Genomic DNA, 13871 nt, shown 5'->3' with positions numbered 1-13871 from the left:
TGTTGACACGGTACTTCCATTCTAAATGACAGCAAATCTAATCTAAAACAATTACTGACTAGCGTTAAATACTGTATATATTATAATGCCGTTGAAAGACATAGCTTCTGACATACTGTACCCCGCTTGCCCTTAAATACTAGTCATGTTCTGAAATCTACAGAATAACCCAATGTATTTTTATATTTCATTATAATTCGGCATTATATAGCGGCCATCGGTCACCCTGCTCTCTACATCTCGGCATCGGACATTGAAAAACTCATATTGGTCAACCACTAATTGGTGGCGGTGCAGTTACGTATAATTGATTATAGTACCATCATCAGTATTCTTCCACTAATGGCTGTGTTTCTACTGTACTGGTGCCTCCACTATTTGTTCCCCTCCCAGGTAATGAGATGTGGATCTACAAAGCGGACCAGGTGGAGAAAGGCTACCCCCAGAGGATCTCCCACATCGGTCTGCCCTCCGACCTGGAGCGCATCGACGCCGCTTTCAGCTTCAGGAAGAGCAGAAAGACATACCTGTTTGCTGGGGACAAGTTCTGGAGGTTAGGAGTCAAGCCTAGATGTGTCATGATGTCATTGTCTGTTATTGCAGTGCTGGGCGATATCTGGCTCGCACTGCAAACTATAATGAAGGTTATCCTATAACCCTAGTTATGTGAATACTGACTGAGCGTCCCGCTCCAGCCTATTGGGATATTCATCTTTCGGGGCACATATTGTGCACGTGCTGAAAACATGCACCTGCATTCGCCCGTGGCCACGCCTGCTCCTGTGTTTCCTTAAAACACAGGGTGTGGCCACACCTATGCCACTTCCGAGTCTGAATCTCACGCGTGAAAAACAGCTAAGGGTCCTCAGGGGGCGTGAAGAGCGGGACGCTCAGTCAGTATTCACATAACTAGGGTTATAGGATAACCTTCGTTATGTTTAAACTGCTGAGCGTCCCGCTCAAGAGGGGGGAGCGGACGCGTAGCCACGACAAATGCACCCCCCCTGAGGGCCCGTATGACCATCGAACAGGGAGGAGGGGAGTCCCGTCCACTCGCCCGTCCTAACGAGGGGGGGGGGGTGGGGGTTAGTCAACTCCGACCAATATGTGAAAAAGGGACCAGTCACCCTAGGACGATTAATGTGAGTGGGACCGCGTGTGAACAGCGCACTCCACGGTCCACACCCACACACTCCTGCTAGCCCACCTGGTGGCGGGATGCAGGAGAACCAAAGTGCAGCAGGGGCAATGCCCTCGCACAATCAATGTGACAGGCGTTGCTTGGACAGCACCTCACCTGTGTTGGGGCCACCGTAACAGACACGTAGTTGACTGGTAGCCCTGAGGTACACCGCCAGCGCACGGACAGGACACAACAGGTGGAGGCTCCTCTCAGCCTGGTACGCCGCGAAGACTCCCTGAGGAGGAGGCTCTGAAACTCTCTGAGGAGGCTCTGAAAACTCTGAGGTGGAGACTCTGAAACTCTCTGAGGAGGCTCTCTCACTGAGGGGGAGGCTCTGAAAACTCTGAGCAGTGAAGCTCTCCGAGGAGGCTCCCCCTCATAATCTCGTGGGGTCAGCTGGCATAACGGAGAGACAACCACTCTAAAAGAGGGTTGCTCCTTCTTCACAACGCCACACACTCCTGCTAGCCCACCTGGTGGCGGGGTGCAGGAGAAGTCCCTGTACTCAGGACTGCCTGGGAGACATAGCCCCTAGTCATGTCCATGAGGTAAAACCTGACAAAAGGACCCGGGGAGGACCAGGAGGCCGCAGCGCAGATGTCCTCCACCAAGCCCCCCCCAAGCAGGGCAGCAGAGGCTGCCATTCCACGAGTGGAGTGTGCCCTGACGCCTGCAGGGGGAACCTGTCCAGCCAAAGTGTAGCAGAGGGCAATGCCCTCGCATAACCAATGTGACAGGCGTTAATTGGACAGCGCCTTACCTGCGCTTGGGCCACCGTAACAGACAAGCAGTTGACCGGTAGCTCTGAGGTCCTGTGTGCGCCTAAGGTACACCGTCAGCGCACAGACAGGACACAACAGGTGAAGTCTCGCCTCCAACTCACCTGCGTGAGGGGGAGGGTGAAACGCCCGTAGCACAATATCCCTGGAGCAATAAGAGCTCCGGATATTCTTTGGCACAAAGGTCGGATTGGGCCTCAGAGTCACGCTGCTATCACCCTGTATAGACAGACACTCGGGCCATACCGAGAGAGCACATAGCTCACCCACGCATTTAGCGGAGGTGATGGCCAGAAGGAACGCCGTCTTGAAAGACAGTCGATCCAATGGCGCCTGCTCAAGAGGTTCAAACAGGGCCCCCGACAGTCCCCCCAGGACCAGTTTGAAAAAAAAACGGAGGGTGGGGGTGTGCAAACTGCAACACGAGCCCCGCTCTCAACGTTCTCTCCATCCACACCGACATGTAGCACTTCTGTAGCCACATGTGGTAAAAATCGCAAAGCGGCCTCGCAGCCAACTGGCGCTGGCCCACTAAGAATCGTAGATAGGTAGCCTGGTCCCTCCCGCTGTGCATTGCGAACCCTGGCTTCGCCGACGAGGGGTCCCGTGGGGCCTGGGTATCAGCCTCTGTCATGAGAAGCGATATGTCGGGCCGCATACACTTCCCTGCGGGAACGCGGCCCAGCACCAGAGGGGGAACAGAGCCCTGATTCCCGTAACGGGGGGTGAACGGAGAGCTTGCTAGACACAGTGAGATGGCGGCAGTCATCTCCCCGGAGGGAGCCGAGTCCATCTAATTCTGTCGGCACCGTGAGAGCCTGTCTCTCTGTTTCCAGGTTGTCTTGGGCGGGGGACGCATGGCCACTGGTCGGGGGTCTCGCAGCAGCCGCTGACGAGATAATACTCTCACCTCTGGCCGTGAGGTGTGGGGCGGCGTGGGGGCCTGGCTATAGGCCGCCAGCGTCTCCAATGACAAACCAAAAAGTCCATCCGCGGAGAGGGGGGCCTGAGGAGGGGAATTCTCCTCTCCTCCAGGGGCGACTGCTCTAACCACAGATGTCTGTGTACAAGTGTCGACAGCGTCCTCGTCCTCCCTGAGGTTATAGCTTGCCGCTGCGTTAAAAGCTGTATAACCTCAAAACCCTGAGCGAGGGTCTTGGCGTCGGCCGGCCCCAAGACCCCACCGCCCGACACAATTTTAGACAGAAAAGCAGCCAACTGAGCAATGTTATTTGTTGCCGCTAGATTCTGTACTGCGGCGATATAAGCTTCATCAGCCCACTCAGCCTCCAGCCACTCGCCCCCCGGCTCTACCATGTCTGGGCAGAGGACCGAAGCCAACTGCTTCTCTAAGCGTGGCACACCGGTCCTAAGCCCTTCCATCAGGCCATCTACCTGTGTAAAAGGTAGATAAGCCTCGGTTAGGACCTTAACGCTAGACACTGTCTGTCCCTCAGCGATATAAGGGTTAAATGGGGGAAACACCGGGCACAGCCCCGGTTTCCCCCCGCCACACGGGAGTGGAGACCCCATAGCAACAGCATTAGCATTAGTGGCGCACACCATGATACTGGGAAAGACACTTAATAACGTTGCACGTTGTGTGCATTCAACCGAGTACAAAGCCCCCCGCGCTGCACACGGGACAATGGGAAACAGTGGCAGTACCAACGCCACAAGATGCCGTCGCCGGCCCTACCTTAGCACGGCCCAGTTCGACTACTGAGTGCCGTGCGACGTTCACCAGTCCACTGTCACAGGAATCTGAAGAAAGTCCAGCGTAGGGCCGATATCCCATCTGGACGCGCTGGGGAAACCTGGGGGCTGGGGAAATTCCGGCGGTAGTCCGACGTTCTTTAGTTTCTCTTTTCACTTCATATTACTTTCACTGATTGATGGTGCATATAGCAAGGATCATGCGTGAAAAAGACGAGAAGGGCATAGGAGTGGCCACACCCTGTGTTTTACGGAAACACAGGAGCAGGCGTGGCCACAGGCGAATGCAGGTGCATGTAAACTTTTTCAGCGTGTGCACAATATGTGCCCGAAAGATGAATATCCCAATAGGCTGGAGCGGGACGCTCAGCAGTTGAAACATAACAGCTCCTGCAGCTCTTACTACAGGGCTGTGCAGTGATATCTGCATTTAACTCATTCATTAATTTCCATGGAAGGATCATGTCCTGTGTGTTTATATGCAAAGCACCTCTGTAACCGGCAGTGTCACTACTCAGTTAGCCACGCCCAGGGATTGTACTGTATGTGAGACAAAGACAATGGTTACAGAAATCTGGTTGAAACCCATATCCTAGAATGACAACAAGATACGGCACGGTGATGTACCGTGGTTAACACTGTCGCCTCACGGCAAGAAGGTCCAGGGTTCGATTCCCGCTTGGGGACCAGGTTTCCGCAGTGCCAGGTACCCAGGTGGGGGATCTCCCAGGCCTTTCTGTGTGGAGTTTGCATGTTCTCCCCGTGCTCGCAAGGGTCCCCCCCCCCCCCCCCCCCCCCCCATAAGAGAAACCCAATGGAAAAACATGCACAACAGTTCGCTGACACCGTCGCGTCCCTGACGAAGACGGGCAGGAGCACTTGGATTGGTCCCCGGCCAAGTGCGGCTGTCTGCTCCCGGCAGCCCTTGGGGGGAAGGATGACGGGATGGGTTAAGAGCAGAGCTCAATCGCATCGGCGACCCTGAGAGACAATTGCATGTGTGTATGTGTGTGTATTCCTCTGTGTGTGTGTGCCGCCCATTGCATGTCGTTGTGTGTCGTTGCATGCTGAATAAAGACCTCTCTCTAAAGAGGTCTTGCATTATAGATACAAACCATATTTGTTGTCTCTAGGTACAATGAGGAGAGGAAGCAAATGGACCCAGGCTTTCCCAAGTTGATCGCAGACTCCTGGAATGGAATCCCAGACAGCTTGGACGCTACCTTCAGTTTGAATGGCATTGGTAGGAACTGATCACATTGTTTTCCTTTATTATCTATTAATTAAATCTCCAACTTGGAGTGTTTAGAGTATGTTGATTATGGGTATGATTTATACATGGGAAATGGTCGTTTTTAGTAATTTCTTTGCAACCTTCTCATTCCCTTTTAACCTAAAATGTTGGTCTGTTTTAATTCCAATGTTTCAGTACAAACACAATACATACATACATACATACATACATACCTGTAAAACTTAATTTAAAAGCCCCTTTTATTGGCTGGATATGGCTATATGTTTTTACAAATAAATGCTGGTATCTATTAGAAACCGGGTCTAAATTAATTGTTTACGTTGTACAGGTGCAGCTTTGTTTTCCTTTTATTTATTTTTTTAACCAGGGAGACGCAGCAGCCGGACATAAGAAATTCAGAGGCCATCTACCATTCATTATCCAAACAAACCTGCATATTATACACACAGCGGTTATCCACAATTTAGCACTGCAGCTCAACACAATGCTTGCCGTTGCATAATGTCAACTACAAAAATAAAGCTCTGCATGGAAACTGTGATTTTCCTCAGGGTTAGTAGTGATCCTGATCAAACTGGCCAGTATCACGTCTTCGTCTGTTTGGCCCTCCATCCAATTCCTCTGCGTTGTGTCATTTTAATGGTCCTGACGTCTCTGACACTGGCTGATAAGATCCTTATCTCCCCCGTTAGTGCAATCCATAAACCATAATAATTCTCCACCTCCGTAAGAATTCGACACTTCGACACCGTGAGATAGATATGAGGAAAAGCGTTGTTTTATTGCTATAAACAGAACCTCATAATCAGATGTTATCAGATGTTATCTATAAACAGAACCTCATAATCAGATGTTATCAGATGTTATCAAATTGTATCGTCCTTGAAGAGTCTATTCTAATGATCTTTCGGTGTGTTCGTCTATCGTCCTTTTGTTATTCAGTCCAATAGTGTTCAGGCTTGGTCTTCAGCCTAACCCTCCTCGCGTTAGCCGAAGCTAGTGATGATGTGGCATTCTTCCCCCCCCCCCCCCCCCCTCAATGAGAGGAGAGAGTGTCTTCTGTGTGATCAGTCCTACTCGCTCTTGGTCAGATTCTAGTCTGCCTTACACCCGGAAACACCGTTCGACTCATAGATCCTCGCCGTAGCAACGATAGCCCACCCCTTTCTGGTTGTCATGTGCCGCGTTGTCATGTGCCGCGTTGTCATGACAACTGCTAACCTTTCACACATTAAAATGCAGTTTCTACTGTTTCATTAAAATAAACCGCTCTCCCTCGCTCTGGGAGACACTTGCTCTTATCTCAGATGTTCTCACAAGGAATGTCAACAAACATTCTCTCGCTGGCAGTGTGGTGCTCTGCTAAGCCAAACACATTTCTGCCCTCTCTGACCTGGCACCGTTAGCACCGTTAGATGCTACCATCTTCCCCCAATCTATACATCACATACATTGAAAAAGCACCCCAAATCTCTCATTCCCCCCTTTGATTCTTAATCAACCTTCAGAATCATAAGACTACTTGGTTTTTCAATTAATTATACGCAAAAATAGACTCATGCCAATTAGGCCCCGCCGTCTGCTGTTCCATTACCCGCATCACACCCAAACCAGAAAGGATAAACAACGGTCATGGAGGAGAGAGAGAGAGAGAGAGAGAGAGACAGAGAAAAACACAGATTGCAACTTTTCAGACGACACACCTAAAACCCTTCGGCCCCCCTATTAGGTACCCCACGTCCAAATCAGAGCGCTCCCTTCCCTCTTACAGTACACCTCCCATCTTGGGCCGGTCCCGTCTTCTAGGGCAAGGGCCCCTTTCAGTGACGGCTCCTTTCCTGAGCTGGTCCCCCGTCCAGGGCGCGGTCACCTAGGCAAAAATGTCTCCCCTGGTCTGCTCCTGCTCAGTGTCTCTGGCTGTCCTCTCCACATCTGCTCCTCCACCGCCGCCGTCTCCTCTCTCTCGTCGTGGATCTGTGTACCAGGCTGCGGTGCCTGGCCCCTGCGGCTTCCTCCTCCTCCAGTCTGTCTCCTGGTCCACTCCATCGCTGTCGGTGTCATTCCCCCCTTGAAAGCAGAAACACAACACCGGCAGTCGTCTGTACATTCGACTTCCCTTTTTTTGCTATTAGTCTACCACCTTCTCCACACCTATTATCCATCTTACAGGGCGGTTCCCTGTTTGTTGTCTTCCGGCGTGACACTTGCCGTTTCCGATACCCACTCCGCGCAACTCTTCATCCCAGTTTGACCCCCAGCGCGCGCCAGTTCTTCTGGTGACGTGTCTTCTGAAGACCCTACCTATCTATTAGGTGTGAGAAGGCCCCACTGGAATTCAAACTCCCTCTTTAATTCCATGATTAACCCATTCAAATAACTGCACCATCTTTCTGTGCAATTCTTATGTAATCCATTGTATGATTAAACTCTATTTAATCAACCTGTATATCAATATTATTATTATAATAGATCCACTCTCTGTGCTGCAGTAGATTGACTATTGAATCACTCCCCCACTCCGCCACTAGATGGTAGTACAGACTTATATCTAAATATTCCCCTATGGGTAATGAAAACTCCCCAGCACTACCCCCCCTCCGCCACTAGGTGGCGACCTACTCCTCCTCCATGGTGTTTTAGTTGACGTGTCACTTCCTGGTTCTTTATCTGTTGTTATCTCCTCGTGGCTCCTTTTTGCGGCCATCTTGTCTCGCTCCTAATGGCTACTCAAACAAACGGCCGCTGCCCTCCTTTTTCAAGGCCTAACACCCAAATAACTGTTTCTTAGAGTCTCGTCGGCCAAACAGGTCCTAATGATGTCTGCAGGTCACATGACAATAGATGATCTACTAACATGCAAGTACTGAACAGGTCAAAAATAGACTGAATGCCAAATGACGGTAGGTCTGAAAAACGTAGGTAGATTCTCCCGACTCACAGTCCCGCGTTCCCGCCTCTTGCGAGGAAAACAACCCTTATATTACAGACCAACAAAAATCGAATTAACCCCTTAGAACACTGCCTTCCTTCACCGGCCCGTTTGTTTTTCATTCCCTGTAGATAAAACCCATCTTGGTTTTTCAAAACACCATGGCTCTCTGCTCATATTATTACAGCTGGCTTCTCTCTGTCAAACTAAATATGTTTACGTTTACGGATTCACTATCTGTTCGTTTTTATTTGGCTTAAAAGATCAAAACAACCGTGTGCACAGTGAACTCACATTTTTGATCGGAGCGCTGTTTCCCCTACAATGCTGGTTCGCCTCCTGACCGCTCGACTCGCCGCTCTCTCCCAGGGCTGGCCGGCCTTGCTCGATCATGATTCTCCCACACACGATGACTGTTGTCCACTGTCGTCCCATTATTGAAAAAGTCTTTTTCCGTTCTTATCTCTCGGCAACCAACTGCTCCTGTTGTTTTAATCTCTTGCAAATCCGGGTCACGGCACCAACTGTAAGATCCTGATCAAACTGGCCAGTATCACGTCTTCGTCTGTTTGGCCCTCCATCCAATTCCTCTGCGTTGTGTCATTTTAATGGTCCTGACGTCTCTGACACTGGCTGATAAGATCCTTATCTCCCCCGTTAGTGCAATCCATAAACCATAATAATTCTCCACCTCCGTAAGAATTCGACACTTCGACACTGTGAGATACCTTATGAGGAAAAGCGTTGTTTTATTGCTATAAACAGAACCTCATAATCAGATGTTATCAGATGTTATCTATAAACAGAACCTCATAATCAGATGTTATCAAATTGTATCGTCCTTGAAGAGTCTATTCGAATGATCTTTCGGTGTGTTCGTCTATCGTCCTTTTGTTATTCAGTCCAATAGTGTTCAGGCCTGGTCTTCAGCCTAACCCTCCTTGCGTTAGCCGAAGCTAGTGATGATGTGGCATTCTTTCCCCCCCCCCCCCCCCCCCTCAATGAGAGGAGAGAGTGTCTTCTGTGTGATCAGTCCTACTCGCTCTTGGTCAGATTCTAGTCTGCCTTACACCCGGAAACACCGTTTGACTCATAGATCCTCGCCGTAGCAACGATAGCCCACCCCTTTCTGGTTGTCATGTGCCGCGTTGTCATGTGCCGCGTTGTCATGACAACTGCTAACCTTTCACACATTAAAATGCAGTTTCTACTGTTTCATTAAAATAAACCGCTCTCCCTCGCTCTGGGAGACACTTGCTCTTATCTCAGATGTTCTCACAAGGAATGTCAACAAACATTCTCTCGCTGGCAGTGTGGTGCTCTGCTAAGCCAAACACATTTCTGCCCTCTCTGACCTGGCACCGTTAGCACCGTTAGATGCTACCATCTTCAATCTATACATCACATACATTGAAAAAGCACCCCAAATCTCTCAGTAGCCTAGAGCTGAAGACACTTGTAAACTTGTAAAGTGAACGTTTCTGAGAATGCTGTTGTTCCATTCCTCACATTTAGTCCTCTCTTGTATGGAGCACATGCTGCCCCTGGCGTCTGTTCTGACATCACACGTTGTTGTTGGAAAGGGAGTTTTTCCTGCAAGATACCAAGGCCAAGTGCTACTCCATCTCTCTCTTTATCTTGCACTTAAATGAGATCACTGCTCCAATAATTAATGATTCGTAATTGATCTGTGATCCAATAGCCTCATTTTTATACAGGTAATATTCATACTGGTTTGAATAAATAAATATTTGATAGTATTTCCACTTTTTGCTGAGCAATTGTTTTGTGTGAAAGGAACTAAAGGCCTTGCCCAGATAGAAGCCTCTCCTAAAAATAAGCCGATTATGTTCAATGACTGAAGCAAATAAATGCCTGTGCTAATAGTTTTAGTTTTAGGGTAAACTAACCTGTCCTAAAAAAAAAACATTGGTGAATCCATATTCCATAGTTTAGAGAGCTTTGAAAGGGATTTTGTTCTTTTTTTTAAACAAAGTAAGTCTTCAACCCCATTGGGACTGGATCTTTGTTGGTGTTTAGATTAGGAACAGACACAGGCACAAGGCAGCCATGTGGAAACGGACACAGGAATTCTAGTAGATGTTGTCTGTCCTAATCCACTATCTGCAAACTGTCTTTCCTTGTAGTTAGAGAGCCCAGGCCTATCCAGCTCCCTCCTCATGGCTGGCACCTTGCCTCCAACAACAAGACTCCTATACATTGTAATCCTGCAGGCACTGCTGATGCCAAGTAGCCAGATGTGGACCTTTTTTTAGAAGACCTAGCTGGACATTTACCGGGTCCAGTTTCTAATTGCAGCCACCCGTAGGTGCTCTTTGAGAGCGGTTTTGAATGAGGGTAGGGATTCACATTATTTTACAGCTGTGGGTAGGGCGTTCCACATTGTTGTGGCATAATTGCGAAACGTGTTTAGTCCCTTGTTTGAGCCGAATCTGGGTTGAACATGATTTGTGGAACTCCCTCTGGTGTTGTGGTTGTGGAATTCACTGACCTTTGGGAAGTATTTCGACATGTACATGGGTATCTTAGTGGTGTAGTGTATCTTGTAGACCAGTCCCATTGCAAGTTGCTGTACTCTTTTCCCCTATTGCCCCATTTCCCTAGCCCTCTTGATTGATTTCATGAAAGGCGCTATAGGAATTTGATTTATTATTATTATTATTATTATTATTATTATTATTATTATTATTATTATTATTATTATTATTATTATTATTATTATTATAGTCGTAGTACCCTTGAATGAGTACTCCTGTTAGAGTCTTTACCAGAGAGGAGATCCGGTACAAGAATCTTGTTCGTTGGTTGACTTTTTTTATTACATTGGTTGCCATTTTGTCACAGGAAAGATTTGCCTCTAGGATGGAACCCAGGTAGGTAATTTCATCTTTCCTTGTGGCAATATATTGTCACCCACTGTAACAGAGAAGCCGTTGGCCTTGCTGAGTTTGTTATTTGATCCAAAGAGAATGGACTCTGTTTTACCCAGGTAATGATAGTTTGTTATCAGCGAGCCAGGTGCAGATTCTGGCGAGTTCAGAGCTGAGGGCTTTTTCAACCTGCAACTTGTCCCTGTCAGAGACCAGCAGGGCTGAGTCGTCCGCGAACAGGAACAAGTTGCAGTCACAAGCTGATGACATGTCATTTGCATAAATTAGGAACAGTAACGGTCCTAGTATGCTTCCTTGTGGAACACCACAGCTCACTGGGAGGGGCGGGGACCGTGTACCGTTCACCTCCACCATCTGTTCTCTCCCCTCCAGGTAGTAGGACTGCATCCAGCTCACTGATGAACTATCAAAACCAATTGCTTTTAGCTTATCAATCAGAATGGAGTGATTGACAGTGTCGAAAGCCTTTTGGAGGTCCAGCATGACCATGCCGCAGTATTTGCCCGCACCTGAACAACTTGAACAGCTCCTTTTAAAGGGGACCTATTGTGAAAATGGCCCTTTCCTGTGTGTTGCATTGTTTTTACAGAATGAGAAATGTTAAATATGTGCATTGTACGTTTTCTGCAGTTCAATTGTGACAAGAACCCTCCCTCTTGAAACGAGCCATTCAGAATTGCGTGTGAATATATCTTGATAAAATGTGCGTGCACAAGATGGCTGCTCGCACGTAAATCTCTTTTCTACCTAAAGTTAAACCGAAAATATGTTTCCGACAACATTTTTAACAACAAGATTGCTATGCTATGCTGGATCTTCAGTCATCTTTGATCTGCGACATCTAGTCTGAAAGTCGCATCTGAATTTCGTTCGACGGTATAGGCTCACGCACCACTGCTACTTGTAGATGTACGCTTATTGTATTTGTGCGATAAAGGCAGCTCACTTATTACAGGCTCAGAAACAGACAATTGAGAACAGGACTGAAACAGAGGTATAGAGGCTGCTAAAATGCATAATCTGTGTGGGAGTTTTTTTTCATCAAAAACATTTAAAGGCATGTTTAGGGGACCTCAAAAACCTATATTAACTTGTTGAAAAGGACTAAAAATATGTCCTCTTTAAAGACTGACCCCCATCACTGTGGACCATAGCCACCTCAGGCTGGGAGGTCAAAATGCAGATTTTGGTTTGTATTTTTCCACCACTGCTCACCCCATTCCTCCTCGACATATACTGTAAGCATCGCCGCATAGAGCCGTTCCCACACACTGAGAAAACAGGCTTATATATAGAGCAACTTTGTGCTCCTTCACAGAGCTCTCTCTGTATGTCCCCACCATTAGCATACGAAAAGCCTTGCCAATGAGCCCCGATTGGATTGTTTTGACTGAGGCTATCAATGTCATATCCTTCTCCCCTGCCATGAGCCTGATTTATGATATGCGCATACTTATTATATCGTAACGTTTGCATAAACAAGTCTATCGTCCGTGTTTTATGCAAATAAGCTCGCTCTACTATGGATATTCATTTCTAAATAGTATTTATTTTTATATTTTTTTTACATCCAGTTAAATGTCTTTCTTTTTCACAGATTACAGCTACTTCTTCAAAGGTGCCCACTACTTCAAGTTGGACGACAGTAGCCTGAAGATTGTCAAGCTGGGCGAAATCGCAAAGGACTGGCTGGGCTGTTAAAAAGGCTAAGGTGATGAATAGCCACCGGGTCTTCCTGTCCACCACAGTACACACACACTGTTGTTGGGTTTTTAGCCCTGCAACTCCATACGCTCTCATGAGAGACTTTCACCCATCCAGCCTGTATATAACCAGCCCCTCAGCGCAGTAGAGAGAGGCACCTTGGAACCTTCAGCACCGGCTGAACTGGACATGTTGTTATGTTAATGTGTGATGTTGGCATTGTATTTGTTATGCTGATGCAGATTTGTCATAATTATCTCCCGCCCTTTTTTTATTTGAATTTTTTTATTAGTTTTTCTTTGAAGCTCAGACATCAGGTATGTCCACACTGCGTTGCAACATGCAGTGATATACTGTACTGTGATATATATCCTTTTTTATGCAAATTTGATCCTCAAGGGGCCGTTTTATGAGAAATTCATAGCGGCTTACAACTACTATTCCACGGTGTACAAAGTGCATTTTGATTTAATGTCTCAATGTTTAATTACTTAAATAATGGTTGTGAAATACATTTGAAAAGATGAATTTGCACAATGTGTCTGGACCGAAAATGGTGATTTAGAATTAAAAAAATGTGCGTATAGTCCTATATATTTTATATTCTGTGTAACTATGTCTGATGGGAGTACTTTTCATGTTCTGGGTGTCAGAGAGTAGTACTCTTAGGCACACATTATTGTTCAGCTGGTTAGCACTTTGTATAGGACTATTGGGGAACTGGACAATACAGAAGTCATGGCAATACCCCCCACTATTGGTACAGAAAGAATAAAGGCACAGGTTGCCTTGAGGCTGTATAGGTTTGCTGCATGATGGAGTCATGACAAAAAGAGTACCACAATAGTATTGTTTGATTTTTATATTCACTTCCTTTACTAAAGTCATTAGTGATTGTGTTGTTTTTTTCTTCATGCTTGTGCACTTTGTCACTCTTGTCGTCAATAAAGATGAATGGTCAATATAATGTGATTCCACAGTTAAACCACTCCACCTCATTTGTTGATACATTTTCACAAGGGCAGATGACCGATTCCTGCTCCTCCTTGAGCAAGACACTTAACCCCTAGTTGCTTCCGGTGTGCAGGTTGGCACCTTTGATTGATTGATTGAATTGATTGAAAACTTTATTAACAGATTGCAGAATGGGTACAATACAGTACAGCTCAATACACACAATTGTTAAGGGGATGCAGACCAGAGAAAGACTTTCGTCTTGTTTACACCAGGGTCCCCCATTTTCAATTCATCAGGACATATATGACATACATGACATACAGATAGTCAGTACTGCTACATCTATACATTTATGACATACCAGATTTGCAAATACAGTACTGTTTGTGATACAGAAGGAGTCAAGAAAAGGGAGTATATACATTTGACGTAGAAA

At 47.0% G+C, this 13871-nt stretch overlaps 1 protein-coding gene across 1 annotated transcript in view; it reads left to right on the top strand.

The window, feature by feature from the left end:
• Positions 1-13450, top strand: part of mmp2 (matrix metallopeptidase 2) — a 77389-nt gene extending 63939 nt beyond the window's left edge. Inside the window, exons 11-13 of the mRNA XM_084337401.1 lie at positions 394-553; positions 4812-4921; positions 12372-13450. Of these exons, the coding sequence (XP_084193527.1) occupies positions 394-553; positions 4812-4921; positions 12372-12475 (374 nt within the window). The 3' untranslated portion in view covers positions 12476-13450. The remainder of the gene's footprint in view (positions 1-393; positions 554-4811; positions 4922-12371) is intronic.
• The last annotated feature ends 421 nt before the right edge of the window (positions 13451-13871 follow it).

The sequence above is a fragment of the Notolepis coatsorum genome (genome assembly GCF_963971535.1).
Source record: "Notolepis coatsorum genome assembly, chromosome: 20".
In the NCBI taxonomy this organism is placed as follows: Eukaryota; Metazoa; Chordata; class Actinopteri; order Aulopiformes; family Paralepididae; genus Notolepis; species Notolepis coatsorum.
Note: the sequence above shows the minus strand (reverse complement) of the source record. Positions and strands in the feature narration are given on the sequence as shown.